Source organism: Bos grunniens, chromosome X (genome assembly GCF_055505025.1).
Source record: "Bos grunniens cultivar Pamir isolate PY7600 chromosome X, Bosgru_T2T1.0, whole genome shotgun sequence".
Taxonomy (NCBI): Eukaryota; Metazoa; Chordata; class Mammalia; order Artiodactyla; family Bovidae; genus Bos; species Bos grunniens.
The window spans coordinates 75,397,016-75,424,044 of NC_141194.1; the positions used below are offsets into that span (position 1 = coordinate 75,397,016).

A 27,029-nucleotide genomic window follows, 5' to 3' on the forward strand; every position below is an offset into this window, starting at 1 on the left:
ATTTGCGGATATTGAAGAATCCTTGCATCCCTGGGATAAAGCCCACTTGATCATGGTGTATGATCTTTTTAATGTGTTGCTGGATTCTGATTGCTAGAATTTTGTTAAGGATTTTTGCATCTATGTTCATCAGTGATATTGGCCTGTAGTTTTCTTTTTTTGTGGCATCTTTGTCAGGTTTTGGTATTAGGGTGATGGTGGCCTCATAGAATGAGTTTGGAAGTTTACCTTCCTCTGCAATTTTCTGGAAGAGTTTGAGCAGGATAGGTGTGAGCTCTTCTCTAACTTTTTGGTAGAATTCAGCTGTGAAGCCGTCTGGACCGGGGCTTTTGTTTGCTGGAAGATTTTTGATTACAGTTTCAATTGCCATGCTTGTGATGGGTCTGTTAAGATTTTCTGTTTCTTCCTGGTCCAATTTTGGAAAGTTGTACTTTTCTAAGAATTTGTCCATTTCTTCCACGTTGTCCATTTTATTGGCATATAATTGTTGATAGTAGTCTCTTATGATCCTTTGTATTTCTGTGTTGTCTGTTGTGATCTCTCCATTTTCGTTTCTAATTTTGTTGATTTGATTTTTCTCCCTTTGTTTCTTGATGAGTCTGGCTAATGGTTTGTCAATTTTATTTATCCTTTCAAAGAACCAGCTTTTGGTTTTGTTGATTTTTGCTATGGTCTCTTTTGTTTCTTTTCTGCTCTGATTGCTGTAGCCAAAACTTCCAAAACTATTTTGAATAGTAATGGTAAAAGTGGGCACCCTTGTCTTGTTCCTGACTTTAGAGGAACTGCTTTCAATTTTTCACCATTGAGGATAATGTTTGCTGTGGGTTTGTCATATATAGCTTTTATTATGTTGAGGTATGTTCCTTCTATTCCTGGTTTCTGGAGAGTTTTGATCATAAATGGATGTTGAATTTTGTCAAAGGCTTTCTCTGCATCTATTGAGATAATCATATGGTTTTTATTTTTCAATTTGTTACTGTGGTGTATTACATTGATTGATTTGCGGATATTGAAGAATCCTTGCATCCCTGGGATAAAGCCCACTTGGTCATGGTGTATGATCTTTTTAATGTGTTGTTGGATTCTGACTGCTAGAATTTTGTTAAGGATTTTTGCATCTATGTTCATCAGTGATATTGGCCTGTAGTTTTCTTTTTTTGTGGGATCTTTGTCAGATTTTGGTATTAGGGTGATGGCGGCCTCATAGAATGAATTTGGAAGTTTACCTTCCTCTGCAATTTTCTGGAAGAGTTTGAGCAGGATAGGTGTTAGCTCTTCTCTAAATTTTGGTAGAATTAAGCTGTAAGCCGTCTGGACCTGGGCTTTTGTTTGCTGAAAGATTTTTGATTACAGTTTCAATTTCCGTGCTTGTGATGGGTCTGTTAAGATTTTCTATTTCTTCCTGGTCGAGTTTTGGAAAGTTGTATTTTTCTAAGAATTTGTCCATTTCTTCCACGTTGTCCATTTTATTGGTATATAATTTTTGATAGTAGTTTCTTATGATCCTTTGTATTTCTGTGTTGTCTCTTGTGATCTCTCCATTTTCATTTCTAATTTTATTGATTTGATTCTTTCCCTTTGTTTCTTGATGAGTCTGGCTAATGGTTTGTCAATTTTATTTATCCTTTCAAAGAACCAGCTTTTGGCTTTGTTGATTTTTGCTATGGTCTCTTTTGTTTCTTTTGCATTTATTTCTGCCCTAATTTTTAAGATTTCTTTCCTTCTACTAACCCTGGTGTTCTTCATTTCTTCCTTTTCTAGTTGCTTTAGGTGTAGAATTAGGTTATTTATTTGACTTTTTTCTTGTTTCTTGAGGTATGCCTGTATTGCTATGAAGTTTCCCCTTAGGACTGCTTTTACAGTGTCCCATAGGTTTTGGGTTGTTGTGTTTTCATTTTCATTCGTTTCTATGCAAATTTTGATTTCTTTTTTGATTTCTTCTGTGATTTGTTGGTTATTCAGCAGCGTGTTGTTCAGCCTCCATATGTTGGGATTTTTAATAGTTTTTCTCCTGTAATTGAGATCTAATATTACTGCATTGTGGTCAGAAAAGATGCTTGGAATGATTTCAATTTTTTTGAATTTACCAAGGCTAGTTTTATGGCCCAGGATGTGATCTATCCTGGAGAAGGTTCCATGTGCATTGAGAAAAAGGTGAAATTCATTGTTTTGGGATGAAATGTCCTATAGATATCAATTAGGTCTAACTGGTCTATTGTATCATTTAAAGTTTGTGTTTCCTTGTTAATTTTCTGTTTAGTTGATCTATCCATAGGTGTGAGTGGGGTATTAAAGTCTCCCACTATTATTGTGTTATTGTTAATTTCTCCTTTCATACTTGTTAACATTTGCCTTACATATTGTGGCGCTCCCGTGTTGGGTGCATATATATTTATAATTGTTATATCTTCTTCTTGGATTGATCCTTTGATCATTATGTAGTGACGATCTTTGTCTCTTTTCACAGCCTTTGTTTTAAAGTCTATTTTATCTGATATAAGTATTGCTACTCCTGCTTTCTTTTAGTCCCTATTTGCATGGAAAATCTTTGTCCATCCCTTCACTTTCAGTCTGTATGTGTCCCCTGTTTTGAGGTGGGTCTCTTGTAGACAACATATGTAGGGGTCTTGTTTTTGTTTCCATTCAGCCAGTCTTTGTCTTTTGTTTGGGGCATTCAACCCATTTACGTTTAAGGTAATTACTGATAAGTATGATCCCGTTGCCATTTACTTTATTGTTTTGAGTTCAATTTTATATACTGTTTTTGTGTTTCCTGTCTAGAGAAGATCCTTTAGTATTTATTGGAGAGCTGGTTTGATGGTGCTGAATTCTCTCAGCTTTTGCTTGTCTTAAAAGCTTTTGATTTCTCCCTCATATTTGAATGAGATCCTTGCTGGGTACAATAATCTGGGCTGTAGGTTATTTTCTTTCATCGTTTAAGTATGTCTTGCCATTCCCTCCTGGCTTGAAGAGTTTCTGTTGAAAGATCAGCTGTTATCCTTATGGGAATTCCCTTGTGTGTTATTTGTTATTTTTCCCTTGCTGCTTTTAATATTTGTTCTTTGTGTTTGATCTTTGTTAATTTGATTAATATGTGTCTTGGGGTGTTTCGCCTTGGGTTTTTCCTGTTTGGGACTCTCTGGGTTTCTTGGACTTGGGTGATTATTTCCTTCCCCATTTTAGGGAAGTTTTCAACTATTATCTCCTCAAGTATTTTCTCATGGTCTTTCTTTTTGTCTTCTTCTTCTGGAACCCCTATGATTCGAACGTTGTAGCGTTTAATATTGTCCTGGAGGTCTCTAAGATTGTCCTCATTTCTTTTAATTCATTTTTCTTTTATCCTCTCTGATTCATTTATTTCTACCATTCTATCTTCTAATCCACTAATCCTATCTTCTGCCTCTGTTATTCTACTATTTGTTGCCTCCAGAGTGTTTTTAATTTCATTTATTACATTATTCATTATATATTTACTCTCTTTTATTTCTTCTAGGTCCTTGTTAAACCTTTCTTGCATCTTCTCAATCTTTGTCTCCAGGCTGTTTATCTTTGTTTCCATTTTGATTTCAAGATTTTGGATCAATTTCACTATCATTATTCGGAATTCTTTATCAGGTAGATTCCCTATCTCTTCCTCTTTTGTTTGGTTTGGTGGGCGTTTATCCTGTTCCTTTTTCTGCTGGGTATTCCTCTGTCTCTTCATCTTGTTTAAATTGCTGAGTTTGGGGTGTCCTTTCTGTATTCTGGCAGTTTGTGGAGTTCTCTTTATTGTGGCGTTTCCTCACTCTGTGTGGGTTTGTACAGGTGGCTTGTCAAGGTTTCCTGGTTAGAGAAGCTTGTGTTGGTGTTCTGGTGGGTGGAGCTGTATTTCTTCTCTCTTTGAAGAAGGTCTTCCTATCTGAAGAAATTGTTCTTCCTTTGACTTCTTTAAACCAAAAGTGTTCTTAGCATTCCTCAGCATATTTCTGCAGATAAAACACTGGCTTCTGATCCCTGCTGTAGCTGGACCCTGTGCAGTAAAATGGTAAAGCTCTCTTTTGGATAGTAACATTTTTATGTAAAATATTTAACTATTGCTAGGCAGCTCATCTCCATAGACCTGAATTAAATGCACAGGATCCAGAATCAATCTAGTGTTAAGTATTTCTAATAGCTTATTTTTGTGACCTTGGGAAGCATTAATTATTATATTAGTTGTATATTTATTGACTATTTTTGTGTCAGGCCCTAAGATAAATACCGTACCTGAATTATTGAATTTCCTTTGCTTTTTTTTGTCTTAGTTTCCTGTTTTGTAAAGTGTAGTTAATAATAGCTTGTATATCACCAAATTGTAATCAGAATTGAATGTATTAATGTAATGCAGAGTTCCTAATTCAAAACTAGCACATTAGCTGTTATTATCATGATAATAATTATTAATCCATTCCAATCTTCTTTCATTTTTTTACAAATTTGGTAGAAGCCTAAAAGCCCTTTTTAAATGTTCTCATCCCCACAGTATTCAGCAGGTGCTGAACACATGTTGTTAAGTGATCCTGATGAACAGAATAAAGTATCTCACTTTTTATATACATAAGGTCACAACTTCCCTCTTACTTAGTGACCTGAGTTAGTAGGAACTTATTACTTGACTTCCAGATTGTTCTAAAAGCCTAGTAGGTACTCCAGTGGCTCTAAATTGTTTCCAGATAAGGTAAAATGAAAAAGTTTGTTTTATGAAAGATGCTTTGTTTAAAAAATTAAATCACATTACGTTCACATTAGAATTTTTTTTCAGCCTCTGTGTTTGTGAATCTATGAAGTATTTGATTACCTTCATTGTCTAATTAAAAACTGTAAGATTTCCCCTATTGTACAGTGACAACTGACATTATATAAATTATAGCCAGTAGAAATCTTTCTTAGCTATGTTTTTACTATATCTTAGAATTTTTAAATGTCTCATTAAAATTTTTAAAACTGTATTTTAACATAATAGTAGTTATACTTTTACCACTCAAAGAAAATTTTACCAATTTTTCATCAAAAGCTCTTTAGGGTATCCTTTTATTCAGTATTATTGAACTTTTCCCCATTAAGTCTAAAGTAATTAATGATTTTTGTGCCCTCATTTCCTATATCTATCCCCATTCATCTATACGGCACACCCCCCATCCCAATACTTCTAGGTTAGATAAAAGAAGGTGGCACCTATTAAAAGGAATGGAGCCTTTCCATGAGTTTCCTGTCAAGAAAGTATACTTTGGAATAGATATATGGATTCATACAGCTTCTAAAGTCAGTTATCCATATATTATACCTCAAGAGGGAGTCAATAGACAGCAAGCAGTTCATGTCCCTTAACACATGCTAGCAAACCCACAATTTGAATACTTATCACTCAGTTGTAAGTAATCATAAATTACCTGAAATCATAAGATCCACACCATAATATGTGTGTCCCTGAGACATTATTGAAAGCCAGCTGTGATTATATGAAAATGTCTATCCTCAAATAACTTCCAAATCACTCCATCATGAGTTGACTTGAAAAATAGTAAGGCTCAACTTTTACTTTTAATATATGAAGTTTGTTCTCTTTACCTTAATTCAGTTGGATGTGACTCAACTTCATCAGCATTGTTATTCCTTTACCTTCTGTTCATTAAATGCACGTTATGAAAAAGATTATTGAAATCTGTGAGGTCTTATTAGCAGAGATCATTGCTTGATGTAGTTTATTTCCTATGTGGATTAAAAAAAATACTATTTTACCTTTCCCATTTCCATAAAGAAGTGGCTTTGTCAGCATGCCTTTTCAATCACATACTCTTATTATTAAATGAATAGTTGATTTTTTATTCTCTGTTTGAAAATAGAAATGTGCATTGTACCTAAAATCAACTAGGACCTGGCAGTTCAGTCTTATGGCATGGTAGTTTTGAATGCCTTCTATCTTCTGTTTTTATTTAGTTCATGGTATATCTTGGAGATATAGTTGTCACACACATTTTGTAATTAGTTTTATCATTTTCTCTGAACAATATGGAATCTTAGTATGACACATGTAAATTTATAACATGGATGATAAATTATTGAAAATATGCTTAATACAGTGGAGTGTGTTATTCTAAAGTCCTGTTAATTGATTTTAAGCATTTTATTTTAAATCCATTTGACTATTCATGCATATATTTCTGTCTGTATTATATTTGTGGAAATAGCATCACTAATCACAACTGTAGGGCTTCCTTGGTGGCTCAGATGGTAAAGAATCTGTCTCCAACTCCAGAGACCTGGGTTCCATCTCTGGGTCAGGAAAATCCCCTAGAGAACAGAATGGCAACCCACTCTAGTATTCTTTCCTGGAGAATCCTATGGACAGAGGAGCCTAGGGGGCTATAGTCGATGGGTTCACAGAGTCAGACACAACTGAGCGATTAATATACACAGCACAACTATAGAATTTAGGGGGACTAAATAAGTAAATACAATAACAAAATCAGTATTTGGCCTGAAAGGCTGATCTGTGTCAAATATCATCTCATTATTTATGAAGTTAGTATTGTTCAGAAGGACCTAGCCATTTCTCATTTAGTCTTTATGTACACCATTACTATGGTTTTTAATGATCTTCCCTAAGGGAGTGATGCCACCAAGTTGGTTGAATAGGAGATCCCAGCATCCATCCCTCCACAAAGACTTACAATTAGACACACCCACTAAGAAAAAAACCTGTCTGGGAGAGTTCTGGAGTCCAATTATGAAACTTTGGCAGCAGTACAGTAGAACGAAAATTTTTAGAACAATCACATAAAAAAGGAAAGATAATAACTTAATTTTGTGTATATCATCTGATTGCCAACCTGACATTGCTCAGCACCAAGAAGGAACTCCATAGCTAGAAAGAGTTCCACTTGCGTGGAAAGGAAGAGTGAATTGAGACCACTACTTCCTCAGTTTTTCAAGAATACTCAATGGGGGAAAGGTAGTCTGTTCAAAAAATGGTTATGGTAAACTGGATATTCAAATATAAAGAATCAATTTGAGCCTCTATCTTATACTATTCACAAAACTTGAAATGGATTAAAGACTAAAATTTAGGATTCCCTTTACTGGCATGGAGATTGTAATATATCTTTACATGCAGTAAGTTCTTTGGTAGACTTAATCATTTGGTGGAAATACAGAATTTGCAAAGGAAATTAGCAGTAAAATATTTCATGTAAAATTTGAGCACAGTACTTCTCATCATATGCTCCTTATACAGACTTCATAAAAACGTCAGTCCTACTAAACTTTTAAATAGAGCCTCAAAACTCACCAATTAACTTCTGTCTTCAAACACATACAAAAAAGTAAGTAAGATAAAGTAGGGCAGATAATGAGTTTTCAAAATACGTTTCATGATGTTTTCAGTAACTGATCTGAAGGATGTGGAACTCTCTGAAATCCGGGATGGCTGCCACTCTCTCCCCTGTAGTCTCCTCCCAAGCACATCTGTAAGGCATCGTTTTGGAATAGCTACCTAATATATCTTAAATTAAGCACATAAATAATGACGGCAATAAATTTCAACTACCACTATACTATAATATCCTCAATATCGTATACCCTATTATATATGAAGAACATGGGTTTTGAATGATAAAAGTAAATTACTTACTACAAAAAAGACAAACCCATGATGTTGAGAAAGGAGCATCAACCCATCTTGATTTATATACATGGGGCCCAGTATGCCCAAGTCCATGGAATGTCAGGATTGGTTGGAAGACTGATGCTCCACCTTCTGTGCAATGAGTGCTCTTCCACCAAGAAGTGTTGTTTTCAAGTAGTTTGTGTTTTTATTTTAGCAGACACCAAAACTTCTGAGACAGTATTTTCCTTTGAAAATCAGAAACTTGTTCCCACTGTGGAGCCAGGATTCAAGCGTTTTAATATTCTTGGGGTGACTTAGATGATTAGTGTTGTAATCATGTAATTACACGTGAGGTTATTTCCCTTAAACCACCTGCACTGCTACAGTTCTGAACTCATCCTAGAGAGATCTGAAATAAATAAAGTGACTGAAGTTCTCTCACAGACGGCCTCACTTTTTGCCTTCTACAGGAAGAGTCTAGTGCTGGTATAAACACTCGACTCCCTGGTGTCTGTTTTACTCTGTATAAGAGCCATATGTTATATACTGTAACACACAGGAGCTTACTGTCCCTTGGGTCTTTAATTAAAAGAAAATTTCAACTGAAAAAAAAAAGACTAAAATTTAAGACTTAGAAGAAAATATAGGGAAAATACTCTTTGACACTGGTCTTGGCAATAAGTTTTTGATATTACACCAAAAGCACAGGCAACAAAAGCAAAAGTAAACAAGTACAACTACATCAAACTAGAAAGCTTTTGCACAACAAATCAACAAAATGAGAAGGTACTGTCCAGAAAGGGAGAAATATTTACAACCCAATATCAGGTAAGAGGTTCAGATCAGATCAGTGGCTCAGTCATGTCTGACTATTTGTGACCCCATGAATTGCAGCACGCCAGGCCTCCCTGTCCATCACCAACTCCTGGAGTTCACTCAGACTCACGTCCATTGAGTCAGTGATGCCATCCAGCCATCTCATCCTCTGTCGTCCCCTTCTCCTCCTGCCCCCAATCCCTCCCAGCATCAGGGTCTTTGCCCATGAGTCAACTCTTCGTATGAGGTGGCCAAAGTACTGGAGTTTCAGCTTTAGCATCATTCCTTCCAAAGAAATCCCAGGGCTGATCTCCTTCAGAATGGACTAGTTGGATCTCCTTGAAGTCCAAGGGACTCTCAAGAGTCTTCTCCAACACCACAGTTCAAAAGCATCAATTCTTTGGCACTCAGCCTTCTTCACAGTCCAACTCTCACATCCATACATGACCACAAGAAAAACCATAGCCTTGACTAGATGAACCTTTGTTGGCAAAGTAATGTCTCTGCTTTTGAATATGCTATCTAGGTTGGTCAAAACTTTTCTTCCAAGGAGTAAGCATCTTTTAATTGCATGGCTGCAGTCACCATCTGTAGTGATTTTGGAGCCCAGAAAAATAAAGTCTGACACTGTTTCCACTATTTCCCCATCTATTTCCCATGAAGTGATGGGACCAGATGCCATGATCTTCGTTTTCTGAATGTTGAACTTTAAGCCAACTTTTTCACTCTCCACTTTCACATTCATCAAGAGGCTTTTTAGTTCCTCTTCACTTTCTGCCATAAGGGTGGTGTCATCTGCACATCTGAGGTTATTGATATTTCTCCTGGCAATCTTGATTCCAGCTTGTGTTTCTTCCAGTCCAGTGTTTCTCATGATGTAGTCTGCATATAAGTTAAATAAACATGGTGACAATATACTGCCTTGACAAACTCCTTTTCCTATTTGGAACCAGTCTGTTGTTCCATGTCCAGTTCTAACTGTTGCTTCCTGACCTGCATACAAATTTCTCAAGAGGCAGATCAGGTGGTCTGGTATTCCCATCTCTTTCAGAATTTTCCACAGTTTATTGTGATCCACACAGTCAAAGGCTTTGGCATAGTAAATAAAGCAGAAATAGATGTTTTTCTGGAACTCTCTTGCTTTTTCCATGATCCAACCTATGTTGGCAATTTGATCTCTGGTTCCTCTGCCTTTTCTAAAACCAGCTTGAACATCAGGAAGTTCATCGTTCACATACTGCTGAAGCCTGGCTTGGAGAATTTTGAGCATTACTTTACTAGTGTGTGAGATGAGTGTAACTGTACGGTAGTTTGAGCATTCTTTGGCATTGCCTTTCTTTGGGATTGGAATGAAAACTGACCTTTTCCAATCCTGTGGCCACTACTGAGTTTTCCAAATTTTCTGGCATATTGAGTGCAGCACTTTCACAGCATCATCTTTCAGGATTTGAAATAGCTCAACTGGAATTCCATCACCTCCACTAGCTTTGTTCGTACTGATGCTTTCTAAGGCCCATTTGACTTCACATTCCAGGATGTCTGGCTCTAGGTGAGTGATCACACCATCATGATTATCTGGGTTGTGAAGATCTTTTTTGTACAGTTCTTCTGTGTATTCTTGCCATCTCTTTAAGAGGTTAATATCTAAAATATTTGAGGAACTCAGACAAGTCAATTTCAGAAAAACAAAGAACCTAACTAAAAAGTAGGCAGAAGACCTCACAGTTACTTTTCTAAAGAAGACATGCAAATGGCCAATAGGTACATGAAAAGATTGTCAGCATCACTGATTATCAACTCAACTCAACGGATTATCAAATTATTAACTCAAAACAATTTGAAACCTCAGTTAGACATCACTACACATGTGTTAGAATGGCCATTATCAAATAGAAAAGAAATAACAAGTGTTGGCAAGGGTGTGAAGAAAAGGAAATCCTTTTTACACTGTTAACGTGAATATAAATTGGTATAGCCCCTATGGAAAACAATATGGTAACTCTTCAAAAACCTAAACATAAAACTACCATATGATCCAGCAATCCCACTTCTGGGTATATATCCAAAGAAAATAAACTCACTATTGCAAAGGTATATCTGCACCCCCATGTTTATTTCAGCATTATTTACACTACTCAAGTCATGTAAACAACCTAAAAGTCCACTGGTAGATGAATGGATAATGAAAACATCACACACACACACATACATACAGACTAATATTATGCACCCAAATAAAAGGAGAAAATCTTGGTATTTGGAAGAACTTGGGTGGAACTTGAGGACATTATGCTAGGTGAAAATAAGTCAGACATAGAAAGATAAATACTGTGGAATCTTATGTGATGAATCTTAAAAAATGGATAAAACTTACAGGGTAGAATGGTAGTTACCAGGATCTTTGAGGTGCAGGAAAGGAGTAGATTTTGATCAGTTAGTGCAAAACTGAATAAATTTGGGGACCTAATAAACATCATGGTGGCTATATTTAACCAAGCTGTTTTGCAGTTGAGAGTTTCTAAAAGAACTTACAACCATTGTAGCATATTGTTAAAATCTATATGGGCTTATATGACAAACCCATAGAAATTGTTATTCTCAATGGTGAAAAAGTAAAAGCATTCCCTCTAAGATATGGAACAAAACAAGAGTGCCCACTCTCACTGCTGTTATTCAACATAGTTTTGGAAGTCCTAGTTATGACAGTTAGTGAAGAAAAAGAAATAAAAGAATCAATGTCAGAAAAGAAGTAAAGCTCTCTCACTTTTTGCAGATGACATGATACTATACATAGAAAACCCAAAGAAACTATCAGAAAAATTACTAGAGTTAGTCTGTGAATTCAGCAGTGTCGTGGGATACAAGGTCAATACACGGACATCACTTGCATTGCTATATACTAATGATGAAAAATTAGAAAGAGAAATTAAGGAATCAATCTCACTCACCATTGCAACAAAGAAATAAAATATCTAGGAATAAACTTACCTAAGGAGACAAAATAAGTATAAGCAGAAGAGTATAAGACACTGATGAAAAAAATCAAAGTTGACACAAATAGATGGGGAGATATTTCATACTCCTGGGTAGGAAGAATTGATATTGTGAAAATGACTATACTACCAAATGCAATCTACAGATTCAGTGTGATCCCTATCAAAATAACAATGGCATTCTTCACAGAACTAGAACAAAACATTTCACAATTCATATGGAAACAAAAGACCCTAAATAGCCAAAGCAGTCTTGAGAAAGAAGAATGGAGCTTGAGGAATTAATCTTCTTGACTTCAGACTATATTACAAAGCTACAGTCACCAAAACAGTATGGTACTGGTACAAAAAGAGAAATATAGACCAGTGGGACAAGATAGAGAGGCAGAGATAAGCCCAAACACGTATGGGTACCTTATGTTTTACAAAGGAGACAAGAATATACAATGGGGAAAAGATAGCCTCTTTGATATGCAGTGATGGGTAAACTGGACAGCTATATGCCAAAGAAGGAAATTAGAACACTTCTTGACACCATACACAAAAACAACTCAAATGGGATTAAAGACCTTAATGTAAGACCATAACTCATAAAACTCTTAGAGGAAAACATAGGCAGAACACTCGATGACATAAAGCAAAATCTTCTATGACCCACTTCCTAGAGTAATAGAAATAAAAATAAATAAATGAACAAGTGGGACCTAATTAAACTTAAAAGCTTTTGCACAGCAAAGGAAGCTACAAACAAGGTGAAAAAACAACCCTCAGAATGTAAGAAAATAATAGCAAAGAAAAACTGTCAAAGAATTAATTTACAAAATACACAATTAGCTCATACAGCTCAATACTGGAAAAACAAACAATCCAATAAAAAAGTGGGTAAAAGAGCTAAACATACATTTCTCCAAAGAAGACATACAGATGGCTAACGAACACATGAAAAGATGCTCAACGTCACTCATTATTAGAGAAATGCAAATCAAAGCTACAATGAGATGCCACCTCACACCAGTCAGAATGGCCATCATCAAAAAGTCCACAAACAGTAAAGGTTGGAGAGGATGTGGAGAAAAGGCAACCCACTTTCATTGTTTATGGGAATGTAAATTGTTACAGCAACTATGGAGGATGGTATGTGATTCCTTAAAAAGCTAGGAATAAAACCACCATATGACCCAGCAATCCCACTCCTAGGCATGTACCCTAAAGAAGACAAAATTAAAAAAAGACACATTGCAAATCTATTTACAATAGCTGGAACATGGAAGCAACCTAGATGTCCATTGAAAAATGAATGGATAAAGAAGCTGTGGTACATACATATAATGGAATATTCAGCCATAAAAAGGGACACATTTGAGTCAGTTTTTATGAGGTGCATAAACCTAGAGCCTATTATACAAAGTCAGAAAGAGACATATACATATATATAATACATATATACATCATATGTATATTATACATATATATACATATACACATAAACCTATAGTGTGTGTATATATTGAATGTATATTATATGTATACATATACATATATATGTATATATACACATTATATATATATATATATAATACATATATGTATAATACACTGATGCATATATATGGAATCTAGAATGACGGTACTGATGAATTAATTTTCAGGGCAGAAATGGAGAAACAGGCATTGAGCACTGACCTATGGACATGGTGGGAGGGGAGGAGGGAGAGTGTGAAATGTATGGAAAGAGTAACATTAAAATTTACAATACCATATGTAAAATAGCTAGCCTATAGGAATTTGCTGTATGACTCAGGGAACTCAAACAGGGGCTCTGTGACAATCTAAAAGGGTGGCATGGGAGGGAGAAGTGACAGAGTTTCATGAGGGAGGGGACTTGAATGTACTTATGACTGATTCTTGTTGATGTATGACAGAAAACCAGAAAATTCTGTAAAACAATTATCCTTCAATTAAAAAAGTAAAGTGGCAAAAAAATCTATATCGGCTAAGGTGACACCTGCTGTATCTTTACAAGTTACACAATAGGGTGAATGAACTAAAGATGTGGCTTTCTCACCAAAAATAGGCCCAAAGTAATTGCAGTTGAGAAAGAAAGAGACAGAGAGATAGAGAAAGGCAGTAAAGCAAAGAAATGTGGAAAATTCAAGATGTATGAGTAGTGAAATGAGAACTTATGTCCTTCCAAAAACCTATACATAAATGTTTATAGCAACATTATCCATAATATCCAAAATGTGGAAACAGCTCAAATGTCTATTGCTTGATATATAAATAAAACTCTGTATATCCATACAATGAAATACCATTCATCAGTAAAAGTAAATTAGATACAGATACATGCTACAGTGTGGTTAATCTTATGCTAAGTGAAAGAAGATGAGTGCAAAGGATCATATATTATATGATCCAATTTATATAAAATGTTCAAAATAGGCAAACCCATAGAGACAGAAAGTAGGTTTTTGCTTCTTGTTGGGAGTAGAGTAAGCTGAGGTGGGAGATGGTGGGGGAAGTTGAGAGTAGCTGTTAATGGGTATCGGAGAAGGCAATGGCACCCCACTTCAGTACTGTTGCCTGGAAAATCCATTGTCAGAGGAGCCTGGTAGGCTGCAGTCCATGGGGTCACTAAGAGTCGGGAACGACTGAGCGACTTCACTTTTCACTTTCATGCATTGTAGAAGGAAATGGCAACCCACTCCAGTGTTCTTGCCTGGAGAATCCCAGGGACGGGGAAGCCTGGTGGGCTGCTGTCTCTGGGTTCGCACAGAGTCGGACATGACTGAAGCGACTTAGCAGCAGCAGCAGTTAATGGGTATGGGCTTCCCTGGTGGCTCAGTGGTAAAGAGTCCACCTGCAATGCAAGAATTGCAGGAGATACAGGTTTGATCCCTGGTTAGGGAAGATTCCCTGGAGGAGGGCATGTCAACCCACTCCAGTATTCCTGCCTGGAGAATCTCATGGACAGAGGGGCCTGGAGGGCTACAGTCCATAGGGTCACAAAAAGTTGGACATGACTGAAGCAACTTAGCGTGTATGCACGCATGTTAATGGGTATGGGAGATGATGAAAATGTTCTGTAATTACTGGCAATGGTTGCATAACTCTGAAGATACTAAAAACCATTGCATCTTATAATTTAAATAGGTGAATTGTATGATATATTAATAGTAATTTTATCTCAAAATAAGCTCAGATTTAAAAGAAAGCAAGTCTAAAAAATGTTCAGAGGACACAAAAATTATATGAGGTTATAAATGTGTTAAATAACTTTAGGATGGTAATTATTTCAGAATATACACATGCATCAAATAATCACATTATACATTTTAGAATTACACAATTTTACATGTTAATTATTTCTCAGTAAAGCTGTTGGGGGTAGAGAAGTATGAGTGCATGATAAGAATGTCTGTTCAACATAAATAGCCTCAGAGTGATATTTGAGAAATGTAAAATTTGTTATGTACACTGTATATAGCAAATCCCTTCAATTAGACATAAAAATGCTTTCTTTATGAGTAAACTATAAGGATAATAACACTACTGGATAGATGATATTAGCAGGTGAAAGCTCTGCACTTAAAATAACTGCAGGAAGAGGTAGAGACCTAGGTAAAAGAGTGAGTTTTCCAATCATAAAGGAGAACCAGAATGTCTCTGAGTCTAGCATTTATAAAGCTAATGTCCTTCCATTGTAAAAAACAACAACAACAACAACAACAACAACCTGACATTGACTTCTGAGAGGCTAAAGTTGTTGCTAAGGTATAATTTAATTAAGATACTTTGGGGAAAAGGTGGGGTTTGTTCTCTATTGAAAGGAAAGAATAAAATGATCAAAGGAGGTTTACAAAGATTAGATTTTGTGTAGATAATATGGGGAACTATACTTATTTTGGTAAAGTACTGTGAGAGAGTGATTATAACATGGAAATTTACTATAATTTAGTTAGAGTGAGTCTGAATAACTGAGAAAACTGTTAACGATCATACTCAGAGTGACTTAAATGGCATTTAGTCATAAATGCACTATTGACAGAATTTATATTCTTTATTGACAGAATGTAAATATAGGGGCTACTGTATAATGAGTTTCAAAAAAGAATTTGTATTTTAAAAACGGTGCTAAAGTTTTTAAAGTTCACTTGTGAAGTTCCATACTACAGTGTATTTTAAAATATCTCACTGTTTGCTTGTTTTACTGATGACTGCTTTGGAAGCAGGTGTGAATAGTGAAGGGATGGACTTGAGCAACTCCAGGAGTTAGGCTGTTGACAGAATTTTTTTTCAAAGTGTTGAAATAGTAGTGTCTGTTGCCAGAAATATGAGAACTGAATAATATTTGATAGAGAACAACAGGTTAGAGGCTTACTATGGTGTAGTTAGTCTTTAACAGTTTCCATCATAAATAAGAAGGCTGGAGTTCATTTTCCTTTGCCTCATGATGTCTATATAATTAATGATTTGATTTTTTCACAGATATAACAAGCTGAAATTTATAGTATAGGCATTTCAGCAATTCATGTACACTTTTCTATAAGTGCAGCTAGTGTCAGCAAACTAAATTCTATTCACAAAACTGAATACATGTATATATGTGTGTATGTATATATACACATATATATGCATAACATACATATACACTTATATATGTGATTGATATGTTTATGTCTTTTAATATATACTATACTATGTGTGAAAATTAAGATATAAAATTGAAACTGTGAAAAAACTACAGAATGTTGGGCTAGATGGACCATTTCAAAATATCACAAATAGAATAACATATAGCTATACTGACATTGTGCTAACCAGTAGGATGAAAATGGGTGAAAACTGTCACCCATTCAGATGTTTGATATGATGCATATGCTCAGGTAATTGTTTTTCATTTTAAGTTTGAAACTTTGAGCATTTATATAAGTCTTAATTCCTCCATGCCCCAGAAGTTATTGTACCTTAGGCAGTTAATCAATAATGGCTTCTGAAACCAATAGGTCCATTCTAATACAGTAGTTTGACTTGCCATAATAAAGAAATATCCAAAGAAATATTCAACTTATATCATGTGGAGATGATGAATTTATATTTTACAATGAAGCATGCTTTTCTGATTTTGAATGGTACTGAAAAGGGGTGAAATTAATTCTGGCAAGTAAACATGGAACAAAATACACGAGCTTCTAATAAATATATGACTTTAATTCAACAAATTTGCTGAGGGCCAACTATATGCCAGACTGTTCAGTATTACAATAAACTTGACAGCATGGTACCTGCACTTGTATAACTAACATTCTAAATAATGAAGATAGTCAATTGATACAAAAATAAATGAATAATTTCATGATTTTTTTTAAAAAAGGAAAATCATAATACATTCACATATATTTCATCTTCCATCATAATCCCTAGAATGCTGATCACAAAGCATGATTCAACATTAAATAGGTATTCAAACTCTTATTCAAGGATATTGTGTACTGATTTAATTTAAAACTCCAATTTTGAAATTTTTTTCACATAAACTTTGGCAATAAAGTAGCCTCTGCCCACAGTCCAAAATACTACTGAAGATCGTATTGTTGTTGTTGTTCAGTCGTTCAGTCATGTCTGACTCTTTGAGACCCCATGGGCAGCACTGAATCTGATGTCCATTTAGTCAGTGATGCCATCCAACCATCTCATACTTTGTTGTCTCCTTCTCCTTCTGCCTTCAATCTTTTCCAGCATCAGGGTCTTTTCAAATGAGTCAACTCTTCACATCAAGTGGCCAAAGTATTGGAGTTTCAGCTTCAACATCAGTCCTTCCAATGAACACCCAGGACTGATCTTCTTTAAGATGGACTAGTTGGATCTCCTTGCAGTCCAAGGGACTCTCAAGAGTCTTCTCCAACACCACAGTTCAAAAGCATCAATTATTTGGTGCTCAGCTTTCTTTATAGTCCAACTCTCACATCCATACATGACTACTGGAAAAACCATAGCCTTGACTAGACGGACCTTTGTTGACAAAGTAATGTCTCTGCTTTTTAATATGCTATCTGCTGCTGCTGCTGCTAAGTTGCGTCAGTGTGCCCAACTCTGTGCGACCCCGTAGATGGCAGCCCATGAGGCTCTCCCATCCCTGAGATTCTCCAAGCAAGAATACTGGAGTGGGTTACCATTTCCTTCTTCAATGCATGAAAGCGAAAATTAAAAGTGAAGTCGCTCAGTCATGTCCAACTCTTAGCGACCCCATGGACTGCAGCCCACCAGGCTCCTCTCTCCATGGGATGTAGGTTGGTCTTAACTTTCCTTCCAAGGAGTAAGCGTCTTTTAATTTCATGGCTGAAATCACCATCTGCAGTGATTTTGGAGCCCCCCAAAATAAAGTTGGTCACTGTTCCAACTGTTTGCCCATCTATATGCCATGAGGAGATGGGAGTGGATGGCATGATCTTAGTTTTCTGAATGTTAAACTTTAAGCCAACTTTTTCACTCTCCTCTTTCACTTTCATCAAGAGGCTCTTTAGTTCTTCACTTTCTGCCATAAGGGTGGTGTCATTTGCATATCTGAGGTTATTGATATTTCTCCCGGCAATCTTGATTCCAGCTTGTGCTTCTTCCAGCCCAGCGTTTCTCATGATATACTCTGCATATAAGTTAAACAAGCAAGGTGACAATATACAGACTTGACATACTCCTTTTCCTGTTTCGAACCAGTCTGTTGTTCCATGTGCAGTTCCAGCTGTTGTTTCCTGACCTGCATACAGATTTCTCAAGAGGCAGGTCAGGTAGTCCAGTATTCCCATCTCTTTCAGAATTTTCCATAGTTTATTGTGATCCACACAGTCAAAGGCTTTGGCATAGTCAATAAAGCAGAAATAGATATTTTTCTAGAACTCTCTTGCTTTTTTGATGATCCAGCAGATGTTGGCAATTTGATCTCTGGTTCCTCTGCCTTTTCTAAAACCAGCTTGAACATCTGGAAGTTCATCGTTCACATATTGCTGAAGCCTGGCTTGGAGAATTTTGAGCATTACTTTACTAGTGTGTGAGATGAGTGAAATTGTGTGGTACTTTGAGCAATCTTTGGCATTGCCTTTCTTTGGGATTGGAATGAAAACTGACCTTTTCCAGTGCTGTGGCTTATGGGAAAAAAAGTTTGCTCTCTGCGAAATGAACTTAAAACCCAAAAAGGAAAGAAAACACATGTCTGATAGGTTTTCACATTTTAAAAAGAAACAAGAAACAAATCAATACATTTAAGTGATTGATCTTAAACCAAACATAGAGTCTTTCCATTTCACCACACTGACAAATGGCATGCATCAAAATTTTCCCATCTTTTCTTGTCCCTCTGGGACCAAATATATTTAATAATGTAGTAGAAAGGGAGCACTGAGCATCAGCAGCCTTCTGTTTCCAGGATGAGGTCTACTAATAGTTAGCTGTATGATTTTGGGAGACCGTTTATGGGAGTTGGAAAATTAAAATATTCTTAAGAATACAAATTCAGGAAATAAATCCCATTAATTCTTAAAGGCTTACATTTTTATTTTTATCTTTTTAATTTACTTATCTTAATTAGAGGCTAATTACTTTACAATATTGTAGTGGTTTTGCCATACATTGTCATGAATCATTCATGGGTGTACATGTGTTCACCATCCTGAACCCATTAATTCTTTAAAATTACAGGAAGATGTGTTTCAGCTGAGCAAAGATAAATAATCCAAGAACAGACATGTTGTGGTATAAAAGAACGGACAATGAGCTATGAAACTAGTACAGTTTTTCAAAATAATCTTCATTAATATGATTATAGACTTTGAAAAACTTCCTGGAAGTAAAACTGTCGTAAAAGTATATACCTGAATAATATCAATATTTAAAATATTAATGATAATAGTTTATATTCAAAATTCAAATTATATCAATGAAAGCAGAAGAAGGTTGGGAAGCAGAAATGAAAGTAAAAGCATGCTTAGGTTTATATCTTAAATGTTGGCATTGATACTTTCATTCTGACAACCATAAATAAGAAAAGTAGAAGCCGTAATTTTCTATTACTTTTTTCTTTGTATGCTGAGACACTTTGAAAAAACTAAAAAAATGCCAAATACACATAGTATTTTGCCAATCAACAAATGCAAAGCAAGCTTATTTGAAAAAGGTGAATACTACCGAAAGCAAACTCTTTATCAGAAATCTGTACAATGATCTATGTTTATGTTGTTTCATATTTAAAGTGAAACATTAAGGTTGAACATCTGAATATATTACATGATAGACTTTACATTAGAATTAAGTAATTATTGATTAACTATGCACTTGGTTTTATGGTTTTATAGAAATCATATTAATATGATATTTTCATGTGATATCTTATTGAAATCAGGACAGAAATAGTTATATATTTCTCTCTTTCATAATTAAACAAAATTTTCCTATACCTCAAAATTTCAAAGACTAAAAGGGAAGAGATCCTTTTTATTAAATGTCCTCACTACTTAGTAAATCATGGATTATTTCCTGACCATTTAATGAGGAAGCTAGAGTAACTTCTTTTAAAGAAGAGGCTACATGGGGCCATTATTGCAACTCTGTTGTTATTTCAGATAGCCTTTTGATGAAACTCTGGACAAAGTCTTATAAAAGTGAGTATATGTATACACATTCAGTCCGAGAAAATAGGTAGATAAGACAAGTGTCTAATTACTTGAAGTGCTGTATTTACTACTGAATAATCTTAGAGCTCATGTGTGTTTAAATTACCAGCTCTCACATATTTTACAGGGCTCCAAGATAAATTAAATGTAAGGATTCCCTTTCCTGTCTCTTAGATCTATACCCAGTCCTCTCCAGAATACAAAGTAGTATAAGTTTTCCCCTTAGTGGATTATACTCTAAAAAGAAAATGAGGTAAGCTTACTAATAAGGCAGTACCAGAATTAATATATCCTAATTATGGGCAAGTAGTTTTTGTCACATTCTAAAATAACATGGCCTGGCATGCTGCAATTCATGGGGTCGCAAAGAGTTGGAGATGACTGAGCAACTGAACTGAACTGACTGAAAATAACATGACTCAGTATTTCTGTGGATGAATCTTATTCTTTTCATGCCCTTTAGATAACAATTGCCATGAATTATATAAGCATTACCAGAAACAATATTTAAATAATGAAAAGTGTCTGATTTTGCACCTCTTACATTACTTTGACTAAATGGTGTTGCTGTTGAATCTATTCCACATTTATAGTGTGTTAGATAAGTGCTGTCTCATTTCTTCCCCCCAAACTCCCACTTTAATTTCAGAATGACAAAGAGATGCCTACCAGATTCAGAAGACGAAGTGAACATCTTGAGCATGCTGTTGACCGTGTTCTTGTCATGATATCAGAAAGAAGAAGGGCACGTTCTCTACATGGCACTTATGAACAACCACCTGATAACATTCTTACTGCTGCTGTTGAAGTGATTAATATGGTCAAGATGATACTAAACATTCTTGAAAGGTAATTCCTAATATGTAATCTAAAGCTTTCAGATAGTTGCATTTTCCCCTCTTTCTATCTCTTCAAAATTTTTAAGTAGGAATTGAATTTTATTTCCACAGTATGTTTCAAAGACATTAAAAGATTTTTATTTATGCTCTAATATTTCCATAGGGTAAAGAACACATTTATATAATTCCCAGTAAGTAAACAATATTTGATCATCTCACTTTAAACAGAAAAAAAATCACTTTACCAAAAAAGTATTTGTTTTACAAAGGATTAATTTTGGTCTTTCTTTATAGATCAAATTACTGCTTTGTTAGAAAGAGTACTTGTTCCTCTGAAGTCTTTCAGGGATGCATAACAGTTACAAAAAAGTTTTAAATTATCACATCTGGACAAAATAGTTTTTTCATATATATGTGTGTGTGTGTGTGTGTGTGCATGTGTTTGTGCATAATATATATATATATATATGTATGTGAGTGTGTGTGTGTGTATATATATATACACACACACACATATATATATATATATATATATATATATATATATATACACATATACATATATATGTATAGGCTTCCCCTGTGGTTCAGTGGTAAAGAATTTGCCTGCCAGTAGAGGAGACACAGGTTTGCTCCTGGTTCAGGAAGATGCCCTGGAGGAGGAAATGGCAACTCACTCCAGTGTTCTTACCTGGGAAATCCCATGGAGAGAGGAGCCTGGTGGGCTATAGTCCATGTGGTTGCAAAAGAGTCAATCACTACCTAGCAACTAAAAAACAGCAAATATTTAAGTATATATATATATGTGTGTGTATATATATATATATATAAATTATAGTAAAAATATTTATAAACCAGTCAGTTCTGGTTGTAAAACTCTGTATTACTAAGAGAGAGTTATGAAAGTCAAAGGCTAATGATTTTTATTCTTGTTTTGATAATAATCTGTAGGTAGTATATTAATATTTCCATTTTCTAATTATTTTTAATCAAAGACTTTAGTCAACTCTATATTCTACACACAAATGAAACATTATATATATATATATATTTATGTATTTATTTATTTATTTTAATCTAGGCCATTTACTTCTTCTATTGGAAAGTGTTACATCCCAAAGATGGAGAAGTTAGATAGTAAGAGAGGGAAGTATGTTTTTATGATCAACAGAGAAGTAAAAGAGGGAGAAGTCATGATACTTTTTTCTTCCCTCTTTGTTATTTGCTCTTTTATTATCATTTCTTTTCATTGCAATTCATAGTTGATTGACAACCCCATTTTGTTCATATAAAGAGGGGAGGAAATGATTGACACACTTGTTCAAAAAATTCCAAATTGAATATTAGAAAAAAATTAGGACTTTCATCAGTTCCTCAGTTTCCTCTCTTTTGAGCTCCTTACAAACATCTATCTTGTAACAAGCTAAGACAAAGGACATAATGGAATCCTGAATAAATTCAACTTAAGGAAAATAGGGAAAAGGATAATTGGCAGATGGCAAAGATAACTATAGGACTAGGTAGTGGCAACATAAAGACCCCCATAGTGGATATAATCTGCTTCATTGGTGATTGATAACTCACAGTATTAAATTTTCATTTGATTGAAGTAGTCTCATTACAAAATTCACATCATGGTATTAGTATTAAGAAGCACTCTTTGGTATAATATTACTACATCACCAATTTGAGAGCTTTTTTCACTTTCATCACTGGAACCAGGGAAGATTAAATGGGAGTTATATTACTCCTACAGTATTTTATATTGAGTAGTCCTAAAGACAATCAGTCAGATTACTCTTTCAATAAATTCTGTAATTATACCAATGACTTCATATAACAGCTTTTGAATATGGCAAATTTATGGGTCATCTCAGCATCTTCTTTTCCAACTGCTTCAAGGTTTTAAACTACAATTTACAACATGACAGATGTTCATAGTCCTTGCTTGAGGACGAAATAAAAGTTTTTCATATTGAATGATAATTTTACTAAGCTGAGGACTTATTGAACGTTCCATATATTATCTTTGAATACATAAAATATTATGAATGGAACACATTAAAAAAACAATAATGTGCTTTGCACTGGTCATGGTTGCTACAAAACAACTTAATACTTTTAAATTTCTTAACTTTAATTGCTTTTGATTTTCCAGACTTCCTAGGGAAGTCCAGATGTCTTGAAAATTTTGTCAAGGACTCATCAGAGAGTTACATGGATTTTAAGAATTGTTGGGGCTCAGCCTAATTGCTTTCCTTATGCAGTAAATTAAGTCCCCCTTACCAAATATCTGTGCTAGCTGGAGGAATTGGAGTGTCAATTGGAGGAATTGTTCATTCTTTACTTTCTGAAATTGGGTAATTGTGTCAGTGGGAAAAAATTATTTCTATAGCTTATCCTAAAATTAGCCTAATCTCTGTGTTTCTAAAAGAACACAGAGGAAAGATTATGTTAAAATGTAAATGTTGCTTCATTAGTTTTAATATCATATTTTTCTTAATTTGTGGTTCAAGCTGTTAATTTACTTGATGTAATAAAATATGATTTCAGGCCTAAAATTTATTTCAGCTTTATTAGAAACAAATAAGTCTGATGAGTCACCTTGGTGGTAGAGATAATAAGTACTTTTGAGAATTGAAGTATATGTGCCACTAGTGGTAAAGAACACACCTTCCAATGCAGGAAACGCCAGAGACATGGATTCAATCCCTGGGTTGGGAAAATCCCCTGGAGGAGAAAATGGCAACCCACTCCAGTATTCTTGCCTGGAGAATCCCATGTGCAGAGGAGCTTGACAGGCTACAGTCCGTAGAAAGGGTCACTAAGAGTTGGACACGACTGAAGCAACTTAGCACTTGCACAGCAGGAGATGAATCAAGATGTCATCTTAAAAAAAAAAGGGGGGTGGGTGGGAAATGTGCTTATATGACCCCCCCATGAACAATTACCATTTGTTATATTTTCCTGAAAGTATTAGCCTTTTTTGTGAGTTACTAGAATTTTTCATTTGAGCAAACACCAGGAAATAGAGGAGGACAGAGGAGCCTGGCGTGCAGTAGTCTATGGAGACACAAAGAGTCAGACATGACTTAGCTACTGAACAACAAAGAACTATTTGACTGAACTACAGTGTAACAAAGGTTGATTTTGCCAGCATTATAAGCTTAGATGTAGATGAGATAGCTAAGTTTAAGTTCTACTTTATTACTAATAGAATAAAGATTTTAAGATTTATTATAGAAATAATGAGTATTAAAAATTCTTATGTTACTAAATGTAAATTTCAGTCATTTTACAAGGGCTTCTGTATTTTATATTGGCATTAGTCATTAAAATTTTAAGTGAATTATTTTTTGAGGTAAATATAATTTGTGACAAAATTTATTGAGGAGCATAATGTAGTAATGCAAGACTACTTATCAAAGTGTAACTACCCAAGATTCTACATGTAAGGAAACATAATTTGAGCATGTTTCATGTTGAGAATTGAGGGATAGGGTAGGGTGAGATGGTAGGAGAGTGACTCAGTATTTTCTTGCCTATTTGCTCATTTTTTTGATCCAGAAATAATTAAGAAGGAAAAAAACTGCCTAAGAAATTTTGCTCACATGTTTCATACGCTGGACATAGTTAAAGGAGATTATCCTATGGATCTGGCAGCTAGATTTGCCACATACGTTTATATACTTTTTATAAGAAGAAATTTGAATCATTGCCCATGTTCTTATGTGTTTTAGAAATAGATCTCCAGAAAATAGCACATTCATATAAAATCTGGGACTGCAATCTCCTAGGAATTTGGAGAAGGGTTTATAAATTACTTTTTCTTGCTAATTTTTAAAAATAAAATTTTGTTTCCCTTGTGAAGGCAAATATGGTTTCAGCATTGTAATGCTTGTTAATTTATTTTACAAATGTCATTCTGAAAATTGTTCTCCATTTTTAGATTGTAATAGTGATCATTGTCCAACAAAAGTATGTAGGTTTTATCACCTCATTCGAATTAGTACTTGTGATTACAGATTCCCCAAACCACAGAAGGCTAAGAGCTATGCCTGACGAAAGTAATAAAGCCAAAACTTTTCAATTGGTTATAGTGTCCTAAGTAAAATACATCTTTTTTCAATTGTGGCAAATAAAATGAGTTACCAACAGCCAATCTATTTTTCAAGTGGTAGATAATCTACTTGTGGATTACATAGTTAATTAATATTTGATACTTTTCATTTTTCCTTTTCCATATAACCATCTGTATAGTAAACTAGCCAAAGAAAATATAAAACTGAAACCTTACATACTCTACCTTCTACCTATAGTAACTTGAAAATAGGAATAACTGCTGTAAATTGTGCACTTATCATCCTATCACTTTATTGAGGCCATAGATATATCACATTGATCATCTTCCATATAAGCCTTCTGTTATTTTTTTGATGTAACTTTGTGATGTTTTGAATTTAGCTGACACTTGACACTCTTTCAAAATAATGTAAAGCTGTACATATTGTGGATTATAATTTTCACTTTCCTATGGTATAAAGTTGTTGCATTAAGTGAAACTGAGATTGATAGAATGTGTTGTCATCTTTCCCTGGCAGCCCTCCATTTGATTGCATGTCAGAATTTTCCAGTCTGAAAAACCACCTCATTAAACATATTACATTACTGAAACATTTCTCTGAACAGGTAAGATATATTGTGTTGTTGTATTGTCCTCCATACAATTTCCATATGTGTTTGTTCATCAGATCTTGTAATTTTATCTTCAGTAGTGCTGTAACCTATCTTTTCTTCAACATTTCCAGTGCCAACACTGAAATTCAGATCCATATTTATTTATATAGATGTAGACTATTTGTATAGCTACTAATGGATTGGTAAACTCAAATCTCTTTTCTATTCAACTAGAATTTACCACTGTTGCTGTGTTATTCCAAAATAAGTATTAAACTGATCAGAAACCTTCAAACACTCACCATCATTCAGGGAACATAGTCTAAACTTGTTACATTACTATTCACAACCCTTCTTAGTTCATACTCATCTGTTATCTTATCCTTCTCTTTTATGTGATCCCTGTACTAATTTATCTTGAAATATTTCATGTATGATTCTATCTTTATTCTTTTTATCATAATATTTTCTCCACTTCTAATTTACTACCATGACTTCTTTCCTTATCAAAACAACACTTCTTTTAAGCTGTAGCTAGTTCATTCATTTATTATTTAATACTTCCATTCATCCATTCATCAATCATCAAGATGACCCTATTCCTTTATAGTTAATATTTTCTAGAATTTAACATTGTAAACTTGATTTAATTCCATAATCATTTGAGGGTTGGCTATATGCAGAAACAGTTCCTGGTGGCTTAGACAACAAAGAATCTTCCTGCAATGCAGGAGGAGACCCATGTTTGATCCCTGGGTTGGGAAGATCCCCTGGAGAAGGGGATAACTTCCCAGTATAAAGATGCTCCAGTATTCTTTCCTGGAGAATTCCATGGACAGAGGAGCCTGATAGGCTACAGTCCACAGTCCATGGGGTTGCAAAAGAGTTGAACACAACTGAGCAACTAACACTTTTTCTTTTCTTATGTACAGATATATGTGCTAGGCTACATGGGGGAGGCATGAATGAATGAGAATTCTTTGCCTCAAATTTTAGTGGAATATTGAGATATTTAAATAAGTAATGTTTATTTTTACACATATGTTGTATCTGAATTTGAGTTTAATTCTCTTGAGGTAAAGCATTATCCTACATTTTTTATATTGATTTTCCAACATAATCATTTTTACATAGTGAGTTTCTAATAAATATTTCATGATGATTAAACATACCAAGGAATCCTGTAGCAGTATTCATTAACACAGGTATTGTGTCATTGTTAATTGTAATTCCTCTATAAGAAATAAGTTCTAAAACTGGTTATATGTGGGAATATTTAATAATAATAACTAATACTTATATAGCAATTATTATTTGTCAGGTACTGTTCTAAGCATTGGATATAATAACTTTAAAAATCTTCATTTAAAGCCTGTTGACTTGCTGAAATTTCTTCAGTTCAAGGTGAGTATAATGA

At 34.6% G+C, this 27,029-nt stretch overlaps 1 protein-coding gene across 7 annotated transcripts in view; it reads left to right on the plus strand.

Annotated features, from left to right (window-relative positions):
* LOC147340723 (uncharacterized) overlaps positions 1-27,029 on the plus strand; it is a 467,968-nt gene that overhangs the window by 88,102 nt on the left and 352,837 nt on the right. For 6 of the 7 annotated variants that reach the window (XM_086386239.1, XM_086386241.1, XM_086386245.1 and 3 more), the window contains 2 exons: positions 20,746-20,945; positions 25,537-25,624. In XM_086386239.1, coding sequence (XP_086242365.1) covers positions 20,746-20,945; positions 25,537-25,624 — 288 coding nt within the window. Of the gene's footprint in view, positions 1-20,045; positions 20,085-20,745; positions 20,946-25,536; positions 25,625-27,029 lie in introns of all 7 variants that reach the window. The other variant, XM_086386242.1, reaches the window with a different exon arrangement.